The sequence below is a fragment of the Oncorhynchus mykiss genome, chromosome 2 (genome assembly GCF_013265735.2).
Source record: "Oncorhynchus mykiss isolate Arlee chromosome 2, USDA_OmykA_1.1, whole genome shotgun sequence".
Classification (NCBI taxonomy): Eukaryota; Metazoa; Chordata; class Actinopteri; order Salmoniformes; family Salmonidae; genus Oncorhynchus; species Oncorhynchus mykiss.
Window position 1 is genome coordinate 91795920 of NC_048566.1, and position 13894 is coordinate 91809813.

General features: G+C 44.2%; 1 protein-coding gene across 3 annotated transcripts in view; it reads right to left on the reverse strand.

The window, feature by feature from the left end:
- The window catches only part of lrrk2 (leucine-rich repeat kinase 2), a 56980-nt gene that overhangs the window by 15719 nt on the left and 27367 nt on the right, over positions 1-13894 (reverse strand). For all 3 annotated transcript variants that reach the window (XR_005038802.1, XM_036958992.1, XM_036958987.1), the window contains exons 30-36: positions 11365-11492; positions 8594-8812; positions 8149-8350; positions 2727-2815; positions 2265-2452; positions 1948-2102; positions 1199-1345 (exon numbers count right to left, since the gene is read on the reverse strand). Coding sequence is in view for 2 of the 3 variants with exons in the window: in XM_036958992.1 (XP_036814887.1) it covers positions 1199-1345; positions 1948-2102; positions 2265-2452; positions 2727-2815; positions 8149-8350; positions 8594-8812; positions 11365-11492 (1128 nt within the window). In the remaining variant the exon portion in view is untranslated. The remainder of the gene's footprint in view (positions 1-1198; positions 1346-1947; positions 2103-2264; positions 2453-2726; positions 2816-8148; positions 8351-8593; positions 8813-11364; positions 11493-13894) is intronic.

Genomic DNA, 13894 nt, shown 5'->3' on the forward strand with positions numbered 1-13894 from the left:
TGTCTGCTCAAACGGTCAGAAACAGACTCCATGAGGGTGGTATGAGGGCCCGACGTCCACAGGTGGGGGTTGTGCTTACAGACCAACACCGTGCAGGACGTTTGGCATTTGCCAGAGCACACCAGGATTGGCAAATTCGCCACTGGCGCCCTGTGCTCTTCACAGATGAAAGCAGGTTCACACTGAGCACGTGACAGACGTGACAGAGTCTGGAGACGCCGTGGAGAACGTTCTGCTGCCTGCAACATCCTCCAGCATGACCGGTTTGGCGGTGGGTCAGTCATGGTGTGGGGTGGCATTTCTTTGGGGGGCCGCACAGCCCTCCATGTGCTCGCCAGAGGTAGCCTGACTGCCATTAGGAGGTACCGAGATGAGATCCTCAGACCCCTTGTGAGACCCTGGGTTCCTCCTAATGCAAGACAATGCTAGACCTCATGTGGCTGGAGTGTGTCAGCAGTTCCTGCAAGACGAAGGCATTGATGCTATGGACTGGCCTGCCCGTTCCCCAGACCTGAATCCAATTGAGCACATCTGGGACATCATGTCTCGCTCCATCCACCAACGCCACGTTGCTCCACAGACTGTCCAGGAGTTGGCGGATGCTTTAGTCCAGGTCTGGGAGGAGATCCCTCAGGAGACCATCCACCACCTCATCAGGAGCATGCCCAGGCGTTGTAGGGAGGTCATACAGGCACGTGGAGGCCACACACACTACTGAGCCTCATTTTGACTTGTTTTAAGGACATTACATCAAAGTTGGATCAGCCTGTAGTGTGGTTTTCCACTTTAATTTTGAGTGTCACTCCAAATCCAGACCTCCATGGGTTGATAAATTTGATTTCCATTGATAATTTTTGTGTGATTTTGTTGTCAGCACATTCAACTATGTAAAGAAAAAAGTATTTAATAAGAATATTTCATTCATTCAGATCTAGGATGTGTGATTTTAGTGTTCCCTTTATTGTTTTGAGCAGTGTATTTGATTTGACAACCATCATCATCATCTCCAACTGATGATCTATTTCACTCTTTATTGCAATATATTATATTATACGCAGTTTATCAAACCGGGGGTTCTTAAATCGTTTTTCAGCACACAACCAAAATTATTATTTTTATTTTCCTTAAACTAGTGTTGACAGCATTTACATTTCAGTATGGATACCTTATTATCTAGGCTGTGGTGCAGTTCCAGTACCTTTGCGTGAGCAGGGCACAGTGATCTTGACGAAGCTGGCAGGGTTGTCCTCTACGTTGGCAGCCTCAACCAGACAGTAGGCCTCAGGAGACCAGCTCAGGTAGATGCCTCTCCTCCAGTAGATACGGTTGGGACGCATCTCTCTTTCTGGACCAACACAACAACATTGGGGCTACTTAGAGCCATATACACTGAGTGTACATAAAAGTTATTTCCATGAGATAAACTGACCAGGTGAATCCAGGTGAAAGCCACGATCCCTTATTAATGTCACCTGTTAAATCCACGTCAATCAGTGTAGGGGAGGAGACATGGATTGTGTATGTGTGCCCTTCAGAGGGTGAATGGGCAAGACACAAGATGGAAGTGTTTTTCACACCCAACAGTTTCCTGTGTGTATCAAGAATGGTCCACCACCCAAAGGACATGCAGCAAACTTGACATATCTGTGGGAAGCATTGGAGTCAACATGGGCCAGCATCCCTGTGGAACGCTTTCGACAACTTGTAGAGTCCAAGCCCAGACAAATTGAGGCAAAAGGGGGTGCAATTCAATATTAGGAAGGTGTTCCTAATGTTTTGTACACTCAGTGTATACAGTACTGATAGAATCAGTTTCCAGGAGCTTTGCTGCATGTTCTAAAAAATACTATCCAGGAGATTCTGGACATGGCTAAATGTCCAGCTAATGAACTTTGGATGAAACGACAACAACCTAAGTAATTATCCCTTTAACGTCAGCATTAGTACCTCTGCCACAGAGCATGTAGGAGGAGACCTCAAGTAGGCGGTTGATCTGTCTCGACCAGTAGCCCATGGGGAAGTAGGGCATCTCATAGAGACGAACAATGACCTCAGAATTTTCACAGTGGGGCATCTCAATTACTGGCCGGTGTTTGGAGAGACTGTGAGGGAAGTACAAGACAATCAGCATGGTTTAGGCTTGGCAAAGAGATTTTGAGACAATATAGACAACAGTTTCCATTCAGTAGATACAGAATTCAGGAAATTGGTAGGCCATTTTGGCTCAAACAATACTAAAATCAACAAAATGGTATGCCTCTTACCTGCTCGGCACTAGGAGCTGGTCCTCTCCGAAGGGCAGGGCGATCTGGAACTTCTCCAGCAGTTTAAAGTATTGGGTCAGGTGGCACTTGGGGAAACACTTACTCTCAAATAGGAACCGTTCCACCATAGAGCGCTGGACTACGCCTTTGGGATTCTCCCAGAACCCAGAGCTTTTCAGAGACAGTTTCTACACAGAGAAAGAGAGAGAGGAGGAAGTGATTGAATGAGGTCATTGTGTGTGTGTGTGTGTGTGTGTGTCACAGGTGACTGGTGGCACCTTAATTGGGGAGGACCTGCTCACTGTAATGGCTGGAACAGAATAAATGGAATCGCACACATCAAACATGTGGTTTCCATGTGGATGATAACGTTCCATTCACTTCATTCCATCCTCCTGTAGTGTGTGTGTGTGTGTGTGTGTGTGTGTGTGTGTGTGTGTGTGTGTGTGTGTGTGTGTCTACCTGTGAGATGATGTTGCAGAGCCACTGTGGGTCGATAAAGTAGAGTTCTCTGAGTTGGAGGGCCGGGTCGTCAAAGTGCAGAAGGACTCCTATAAACAGACATTGCCATTTAAGTAAATCAAACAAATAATACCTGGCTGTGCTATGAACAGAAGACACAAACATATTGTGGCAGATGGCAGGGAGAGGTGAGGGGAGTGGTTATTGAAGGGAGATATCTTGCAGTCTGCTGGCTCCACCCCCGAGCCTTATATGGACTTCCTGCCCCAACAAGGGAAGCCTGTGGGTCATTAAGCCAGGTAGTACTTGGGGATAAAAGAAGAAGTGGCTTGCACAAAGGGGCAGAGAATGGAGAGGGAAGCGTGTGTTATGGAGAGTGCGAGAAGAGAGAGAAATATCTGTGTGATTACCCGTTGTGACCTGCACTGTCTGATTAACCCCACAGTGCACTGAACTGGACCTGAGTTTTAGTATTACCCCCGGAGAACGGAATGGACAACGAGAATGGATTGTGGACTGTGAAATGGTTGGTGAATTCCCCCCTTTTCCCCAGTGTGGAAAACCCCCCTAATAAACTCCCCATTTGCATGATAGTTGTCCTCCTTTCTCTATGAATAAGAAGTTGCTGTATCAGGTCGTGAAGAAGAATGACGAACGTATGGAGTTGTTGTTGGTGGCCCGTCCCTTTGTACCATCTGTCCGGTAGTTGGAGCACATACTTGGGGCTCACCTAGGGGTGGAGAAGACCGTAGACATGATCAAGACACGATTTTACTGTCCGGGGGTGAAGAGAGCAGTGGAAGATTACTGCTGCAATTGCCCGGAGTGCCAGCAGGTGGCGCCAAAACCCCACTTTCGCAGCCCCTTAATTCCCCTACCCATTACTTCAGTCCCTTTCAGCAGAATCGCAATGGACCTGGTGGGACCTCTACACAAGAGCAACAGAGGGCATCCTGGCGATTGTGGATTATGCCACCAGGTACCCGGAAGCCATTCCCCTGCGCACCATGGCCACCAAGGGAATCACACGTGAGTTAGTCATGCTGTTCTCCCGAGTAGGCATCCCCGACGAGATATTGACCGACCAGGGCACCCTGTTCATGTCACAAATCATGAAGGATCTACGCAAACCAATGAAAACAACCCAGTTGTGTACCTCAATGTATCACCCACAGACTGATGTATTGGTGGATAGATTCAATTGAACCCTGAAGCAAATGCTAAAGAAGGTGCTGGAGGCGGACAGAAAGAATTGGGACCAGCTGTTACCCTACATGATGTTCTCGATCCGAGAAGTGCCCCAAGCTTCAACAGAATTCTCTCCCTTCGAACTCCTGTACAGGAGACGACCGAGGACTGCTGGATGAAGCTAAAGAAGCCTGGGAACAGCAACCGTCGCCCCACCGAACCATGGTGGAGCATGTGGAAGACATAAGAGACCGGATGGCAACCCTGTGGCCTCTGGTACGGGAACGCATGCTGGAGGCCTAAGTGTGGGTGTACAACAGAGGGGTACAATGAAGGGACTTCAGGCCAGGAGACAAAGTGTTGGTGTTGGTCTCCACCTCAGAATCTACGTTTTTGAACCGATGGAACGGGCTATACGAAGTCCTTGAGAAGGTGGGTGAAGTTATCTATAGGGTCAGACAGCCAGGACATAGATTTACCATGTGCATTTGCTAAATAAATGGAATGCATGTGATGTACTCTATTTCCCCGAAGAAGGCTACCACAGAGACCAAGCCGGCAGAGGTCCCACTGGGGGAGCAGCTGAGCCAAGTACAGAAGCAGGAGCTGAGGGAGTTGGTCGGACGGAACCAGGACACACCGAACTGGTACAGCACAGCATCATCACCAAACCTGGGAAAAAGGTGAAGTTGGGACCCTACTGCATACCAGATGCAAGAAGAGAGGCTGTCAGGGCCGAGGTAAAAACACTGTGGAAAGACTGTGGAGAAAGAATGTCTAGCGATCAAGTGGGCGCTGGAGACGCTGAATATGACTTATTGGGAAGGCACTTCACCCTCATAACGGACCATGCACCACTGGTTTGGATGTCACGGAACAAGGACAGTAACGCCCGGGTCACCCGCTGGTTCCTATCCTTGCAGCCCTTTGCTTTATCTGATTGAGCAGAGCCATAACCTTATGAAAACCCAAATCTCTCATTTGGATGCTAAAATTACATTTCATCTCTTCACCAATAATTTTATATTCAAACATTTAAATTGAACAACAATTCCATGTGACTCCGATAACTACAATGTGCAGACTTTCCACTGTAGAGTTTATGTCATCCTATCATCAATGAGAATGTCCCAGATGACAACCGAACTGACATCATATTCATTAAGTACCAACACATATGTTCAATTGGTCGGATTACCAGAATATAGTTCATTTACCCCCACCTTCTGATGTTCCCAGAATCTCTATGTTAACCAAGGGGTTTTCAAATTTCACATCAGTAGGGTAGAGAGAGGAAAAAGGGGGGAAGAGGTACTTACAGTGCCTTGCGAAAGTATTCGGCCCCCTTGAACTTTACGACCTTTTGCCACATTTCAGGCTTCAAACATAAAGATATAAAACTGTATTTTTTTGTGAAGAATCAACAACAAGTGGGACACAATCATGAAGTGGAACGACATTTATTGGATATTTCAAACTTTTTTAACAAATCAAAAACTGAAAAATTGGGCGTGCAAAATTATTCAGCCCCTTTACTTTCAGTGCAGCAAACTCTCTCCAGAAGTTCAGTGAGGATCTCTGAATGATCCAATGTTGACCTAAATTACTAATGATGATAAATACAATCCACCTGTGTGTAATCAAGTCTCCGTATAAATGCACCTGCACTGTGATAGTCTCAGAGGTCCGTTAAAAGCGCAGAGAGCATCATGAAGAACAAGGAACACACCAGGCAGGTCCGAGATACTGTTGTGAAGAAGTTTAAAGCCGGATTTGGATACAAAAAGATTTCCCAAGCTTTAAACATCCCAAGGAGCACTGTGCAAGCGATAATATTGAAATGGAAGGAGTATCAGACCACTGCAAATCTACCAAGACCTGGCCGTCCCTCTAAACTTTCAGCTCATACAAGGAGAAGACTGATCAGAAATGCAGCCAAGAGGCCCATGATCACTCTGGATGAACTGCAGAGATCTACAGCTGAGGTGGGAGACTCTGTCCATAGGACAACAATCGGAGAGTGTGGAAGAGTGGAAGAGTGGCAAGAAGAAAGCCATTTCTTAAAGATATCCATAAAAAGTGTCGTTTAAAGTTTGCCACAAGCCACCTGGGAGACACACCAAACATGTGGAAGAAGGTGCTCTGGTCAGATGAAACCAAAATTGAACTTTTTGGCAACAATGCAAAACGCTATGTTTGGCGTAAAAGCAACACAGCTGAACACACCATCCCCACTGTCAAACATGGTGGTGGCAGCATCATGGTTTGGGCCTGCTTTTCTTCAGCAGGGACAGGGAAGATGGTTAAAATTGATGGGAAGATGGATGGAGCCAAATAGAGGACCATTCTGGAAGAAAACCTGATGGAGTCTGCAAAAGACCTGAGACTGGGACGGAGATTTGTCTTCCAACAAGACAATGATCCAAAACATAAAGCAAAATCTACAATGGAATGGTTCAAAAATTAACATATCCAGGTGTTAGAATGGCCATGTCAAAGTCCAGACCTGAATCCAATCGAGAATCTGTGGAAAGAACTGAAAACTGTTCACAAATGCTCTCCATCCAACCTCACTGAGCTCGAGCTGTTTTGCAAGGAGGAATGGGAAAAAATGTCAGTCTCTCGATGTGCAAAACTGATAGAGACATACCCCAAGCGACTTACAGCTGTAATCGCAGCAAAAGGTGGCGCTACAAAGTATTAACTTAAGGGGGCTGAATAATTTTGCACGCCCAATTTTTCAGTTTTTGATTTGTTAAATAAGTTTGAAATATCCAATAAATGTCGTTCCACTTCATGATTGTGTCCCACTTGTTGTTGATTCTTCACAAAAAAAAAACAGTTTTATATCTTTATGTTTGAAGCCTGAAATGTGGCAAAAGGTCGCAAAGTTCAAGGGGGCCGAATACTTTCGCAAGGCACTGTATGACTGTCATAAACCTACCCCCAGGCCAACGTCATGACAGGGCAATGGCCCTAGCCCTCACCTTCTGATCCAACAGGTCCCAGACGTGCTCAATGAGATTGAGATCTGGGCTCTTCGCTGGCCATGGCAGAACACTGACATTCCTGTCTTGCAGCAAATCATGCACAGAACGAGTATTATGGCTGGTGGCATTGTCATGCTGGAGGGTCATGTCAGGATGAGTCTGCAGGAAGGGTACCACATGAGGGAGGAGGATGTCTTCCCTGTAATGCACAGCATTGATTGCCTGCAATGACAACAAGCTCAGACCGATGATGCTGTGACACACCGCCCCAGACCACAACGGACCCTCCACCTCCAAATCGATCCCGCTCCAGAGTACAGACCTCGGTGCAACGCTCATTCCTTCGACGATAAATGCGAATCCGACCATCACCCCTGGTGAGACAAAACCGCGACTCGTCAGTGAAGAGCACTTTTTTCAGTCCTGTCTGGTCCAGCGACGGTGGGTTTGTGCCCATAGGCGACGTTTTTGCCGGTGATGTCTGGTGAGTACCTGTCTTACAACAAGCCTACAAGCCCTCAGTCCAGCCTTTCTCAACCTATTGTGGACAGTCTGAGAACTTATTGAGGGATTGTGGGTTCCTGGTGTAACTCGGGCAGTTGTTGTTGCCATCCTGTACCTGTTCCGCAGGTGTGACGTTCGGCAGTACCGATCCTGTGCAGGTGTTGTTAAACGTGGTCTGCCACTGCGAGGACCATCAGCTGTCCGTTCTGTCTGTCTCCCTGTAGCGCTGTCTCAGGCGTCTCATAGTACGTACATTGCAATATATTGCCCTGGCCACATCTGCAGTCCTCATGCCTCCTTGCAGCACGCCTAAGGCACATTCACGCAGATGAGCAGGGACCCTGGGCATCTTTCTTTTGGTGTTTTTCAGAGTCAGTAGAAAGGCCTCTTTAGTGTCCTAAGTTTTCATAACTGTGACCTTAATTACCTATCGTCTGTAAGCTGTTAGTGTGTTAACAACCGTTCCACAGGTGCATGTTCATTAATTGTTTATGGTTCATTGAACAAGCATGGGAAAGTGTTTAAACCCTTTACAATGAAGAGCTGTGAAGTTATTTGGATTTTTACAAATTATTTGAAAGACAGGGTCCTGAAAAAGTGCTGTTTCTTTTTTTGCTGAGATAATTTCCTACGTTCTCCTACGTTGTGAAGACCATAGCACCAGCACAATTATGACCAGGGATTCCAACACATTAATGAAGAAACCAATTACACACACACACACACCCCACCCCACTGACCGGCCTCGCTGAGGAAGTGAACAGCGTGGGGTAGCTCAGCCTCCTCCAGCTGTATCTGGCTCTCCTGGATGAGCTGTAGCAGGTATTGGTGTCTGAGCACGGGGAACTCCCCCGGCACCCTGGCCCTCTCCAGCAGCACCCTTCTCTCCAGCTCCAAATAGCTTTCTGGGACCAGCTGCCCCATCACCAGCTGCCCTTGGATCTGTGGAGAGAGAGCGGGAGTGAAAGGGGTGTGGATGGTCACTAAAAGGTATAGTGGCTTTGCACACAGTGCTGTGTATGGAACTTACGTGGACCATTGAAATAAGTCAAAGGTACTAACAAAGCTGTCAAGGATTGTCCTTTTAGGCAAGCTAGAGCTTGGGATGATGGTATATGTGGAACATCAGTGGAAATTCTGGCTAGTCTAAATGACGTAAACATTAGGGCTAACAACACTAGCTACCTTGAAGTTGGCGACCTCCCTGGCGATAGCCTTGCGGAGTCTGCCGATGGAGTCCGAGTCCTCGCACACCGCCACCATGTGGTAGTCCCGGATAGCAGGGAAGCCTTGGTGGTTGAGGAGCTCCTGGCGGATCTTATCCAGGCAAGCCTGCAGCTGGAGGTCCTCGCTCACGTCTGTGTGTGTCCCCACCAGGATGACTGGTGACAGGGGGGCCACCGCCTACACAGACAGATGGACAAACATGGTAAGATATAGTATTATGGTGGAATAGTAAATGAAAGCATTCGAGATTACATTTTTGATTTATTAGGTTCCAGATTTGCTGACACCAATGGCGACAGCTAGTCTTACTGGTCTTACTTACTGAAAAAATATGTTACAGACAAAATACTTTACAATTTACATATGTCTAAAAACATAAACATTTAGTGTGTTTGTATGCGTCTATCAGTTACACATACATGTCAGTACATACACACAACAAGTAGGTCACATGGGCGAGAGGTGTTGTGCAATGAGGTGTCACATTGTCTTTTGAAACCAGGTTTGCTCTTCACTCTGCGCTATATAAGACGGGTGTTACATCCACTCATGGCTCTGTATAATACTGTATGTTTCCTTGAATTTGTTTTGGACCTGGGGACTGTGAAAAGACCCCTGGTGCCATGTCTGATGGGATAAGTGTGTGTGTCAGTGCGGTGTGTAATTTGACGATGCAAATTATTTGAAACGATGTTTCTTATAAAAACATGAAGTGACGCAGTCAGTCTTTTCTGAACTCTTAGTCGAGAGACTGGTATGCGTAGTATTAATACTAGCCCTGTGATGACAAGACTTGCCGCTCTGTTCTGGGCCAGCTGCAGCTTATCTAGGTCTTTCTTTGCATCACTTGACCATATGACTGGACAATAATCAAGATAAGCTAAAACTAAAGCCTGCAGGACGTGCTTTGTGGAGTGTGGTGTCAAGAAAGCAGAGCATCTCTTTATTACGGACAGACCTCTCCCTATCTTCACAACCATTGAATCTATATGTTTTGACCATGACTGTTCAGAAACTAAAGTTAACACCCAAGTAATTTAGTTTACTCAACTTGTTCAACAGCCACACCATTCATTAGGAGATTCAGCTGAGGTCTAGAACTTAGGGAATGATTTGTACCAAATACAACGCTCTTAGTTTTAGAGATGTTCAGGACCAGTTTATTACTGGCCACCCATTCCGAAACAGACTCCAACTCTTTGTTAAGGGTTTCAGTGACTTCATTAGCTGTGGTTGCTGATGCGTTAATGGTTGAATCATCAGCAAACATGGACACACCTGCTTTGTTAAATGCCAGTGGCAGGTCATTGGTAAAAATAGAAAAGAGAGGAGGGCCTAGAGAGGTGTCTTGCGGTACACCACACTTGTTTGACAGAGAAGCTCCCATTAAAGAAAACCCTCTGAGTGCTATTAGATAGAGAGCTCTGAATCCAAGACATTCGTTTTCTCAACAGGTTATGGTCAATAGTATCAAAGGCTGCACTGAAATCTAACAGTACAGCTCTCAATATCTATTTATTTTCAATTTCTTTCAACCAATCATCAGTAATTTGTGTCAATGCATTACATGAGTGCTTATCTCTATAAGCATTCTGATAATGTTAATTGTTAATTGTTAAATTGTTAATTTGTTTACAGAGTAGTAGCATTGTATTTGGTCAAACACAATTTTTTACAACAGTTTGCTAAGAGTTGGCAGCAAGCTGATAGGTCTGCTGTTAGAACCATTAAATGCTGCTTTACCACTCTTGGGTAGCGGAATGACCGACTTTCCTCTAGGCTCAGATTAAAGATATGACAGATAGGAGTGGCTATAGAGTCAGCTACCATCCTCCATAGCTTTCCATCTAAGTTGTCAATGCCAGGTTTGTCATTATTGATTGATTTTTCCACCACTCCCATACTAAATCTACAAAATTCTAATTTGCAATGCTTTTCTTTCATTATTACATTTTTCTTTATACATGAGTACGATGGCTCACTGTTTGTTGTTGGCATTTACTGCTTAATTTTGCCAATTAAGTAATCATTAAAATAATTGGCAACCAAAGTTTTTGATGAATATGCCTTCTGATTGGATGAAAGATGGAGTTGAATTTGTCTAATTTCATATAAAGTACTCAAGTTTTTTTTCTCCATTATTCTTTATTTAATTGATCTTGGCTTCATACTACAGTTTCTTTATCTTTTTGTTGAGTTTAGTCACATAATTTCTCAGTTTGCAGTAAGCCAGACGTGCACTGACTTATTAGCCACTACATTTGCCCCATCTCTTTCAACCATATTTAAATTCCTTATCAATACATGGAGCCTTAACAGTTCTAACAGTCAGTTTCTTAACAGGTGCATGTTTATCAATAATTGGAAGAAGCAATTTCCTAAATTAATTAATTAATTAATTGCCATTCTCCAGTCTAAACTCATCGAGCTGACTGTGGGAGAAATGCAAGCTGTTCTTCAGGTCCAGGACCTCTCGTCCATTCTTTTATTAGGTTATTAGTCCACAGCGGTACTGGAGGCCCAAGAGGCTTCTAAACTGCTTATACCCCCAAGCCATAAGACTCCTGAACATCTAGTCAAAAGGCTACCCCAGAATATTTGCATTGCACCACACCAGACTATTTGCAATGTAAAAACTACTACTTCCAGTTGTGTGTACGAAAATGTATGCACTCGCAACAGTGACAAAAAACAACAAAACATTTACAAAAGGTATGGGTGTGACTCACCTTGATGTTGAAGAGCCAGGGTTTGAGCGCGTCCACCTGGGCAGCCCCCTTACTGAGGTCGTACACAACCAGGTAGAGGGCCCGGGGGGTAAGGAAGTGGGGGTGAGAACCACTGAACTCCTCCCCACCTGAACAAAGAGCAGAGAGAGGGTCAAGACCGCCAGAATAAAACCTTCAAGACTCAATGACTTGAAGTCCAAGATCCAGACCGTGAAACCCAAACTTACAGTGCATTTGGAAAGTATTCAGACCCCTTGACTTTTTCCACATTGTAACGTAACAACCCTATTCTAAAATAAAATTCTACACACAATACCCCATAATGACAAAGCAAAAATAGTTTTTTAAAATTGTTGTACTGATTAAAAAAAAACTGAAATCAACATTAACTTAAGTATTCAGACCCTTTACTCAGTACTTTGCTGAAGCATCTTAGGCAGCGATTACAGCCTTGAGTCTTCTTGGGTAGGACGCTAAAAGCTTGGCACACCTGTATTTGGTGTGCACAACTATTTTCAGATCTCTCCAGAGATGTTCGATCGGGTTCAAGTCCGGGCTCTGGCTGGCCCACCCAAGGACATTCAGAGGCTTGTAATGAAGCTACTCCTGCGTCGTCTTGGCTGTGTGCTTAGGATTGTTGTCCTGCTGGAAGGTGAACCTTTGCCCCAGTCCGAGGTCCTGAGCAGGTTTTCATCAAGGATCTGTGTATTTTGCGCCGTTAATTTTCCCCTCAATCCTGACAAAACCTGCCCCATAGCACACAGCCAAGATAACACAGGAGTGGCTTCGCGACAAGTCTCTGAATGTCCTTAAGTGGCTCAGCCAGACCCCTGACTTGAACCCGATCTAACATCTCTGGAGAGACCTGAAAATAGCTGTGCAGCGACGCTCCCCATCCAACCTGACAGAGCTTGAGAGGATCTGCAGAGAAGAATGGGAGAAACTCCACAAATACAAGCTTGTAGCGTCATACCCAAGAAGACTTGTAAATGTGATATTTCAGTATTTCAATTGTAATAAATTAGCAAACATTTCTAAAACCTGTTTTTGCTTTGTCTCTATGGGTATTGTGTTTATTGATGAGAAGGGAAAAAAACATTTAATCAATTTCAGAATAAGGCTGTAACCCAACAAAACGTGGAAAAAGGAGTCATCTGAATTCTTTACGGAGGCACTGCCTTCATAAAGTATTCATACCCTTTAACATTTTTTCCCACATTTTATTGTGTTACAGCCTGAATTTAAAAAATATTACATTGAGATTGTGTCACAGGCCTACACCCCCAATACCCCAAAGTGGAATTTTTTTTTTTTACAAATTAATTAAAAATGAAAAGCTGAAATATCTTGAGTCAAGTATTCAACCCCTTTTACGGCCTAAATAAGTTCAGTAGTAAAAATGTGCTTAACAAGTCACATTAGAACTTGCATGGACACACACTGTGTTCAATAATAGTGTTTAACATGGGTTTTGAATGACTACCTCATTTTCAAACACAGATTCAACCAAAGACGACACCTATTGGTAGATGGGTGAAAAAGCAAAAATTTAATATCCCTTTGAGCATTGGGAAGGTATTAATTACACTATGGATGATGTATCAATACAACCAGTAACTACAAATATACAGGTGTCCTTCCTAACTCAGTTGCTGGAGAGGAAGGAAAGGAAAGGAAAGGGATTGTATGAGGCCAGTGGTGACGTTAACAGTTAGTTAATCGTTTAATCGTTGTGATAGGAGAACTGAGGATGGATCAACAACATTGTAGTTACTCCACAATACTAACCTAAATGACACGTGAAAAGGAAGCCTGTACAGAGAAAAAATATTCCAAAGCAGTGCATTGTTGCACACAGGATGCATAAAGTAATACTGCAATAAATGTGGCAAAGAAATTAACTTTATGTCCTGAATACAGAGCATTATGTTTGGTGCAAATCCAACACATCACTGACTACAACTCTTCATATTTTGAAGCATGGTGGAGGCTGCATCATGTTATGGGTATGCTTGCCATTTTTAGGATGCAAAGAAATGGAATAGAGCTAAGCACAGGCAATATCCTAGAGGAAAACCTTGTTCAGTCTGCTTTCCAAAAGACACTGGGAGAAAAATTCACCTTTCAGCAGCACAATAACCTAAAACACAAGGCCAAATATACACTGGAGTTGCTTACCAAGACAACATTGAATGTTCCTGAGTGGCCAAGTTACAGTTTTGACTAAAATCTGCTTGTGAATCTATGGCAAGACTTAAAAGGTTGTCGAGCAATGATCAACAACCAACTTGACAGAGCTTGAAGAATTTAAAAAATAATAATGTGCAAATATTATACAATCCAGTTGTTCAAAGCTCTTAGAGACTTACCCAGAAAGACTCACAGCTGTAACTCCTGACAAAGGTGATTCTAACATGTATTGACTCAGGGGTGTGAATAATTATGTTAATTAGATATTTCTGTATTTCATTTTCAATAAAATGTGCAAAAACTAAAAAAAAAACATATTTTCACTGTCATTATGGTCTAT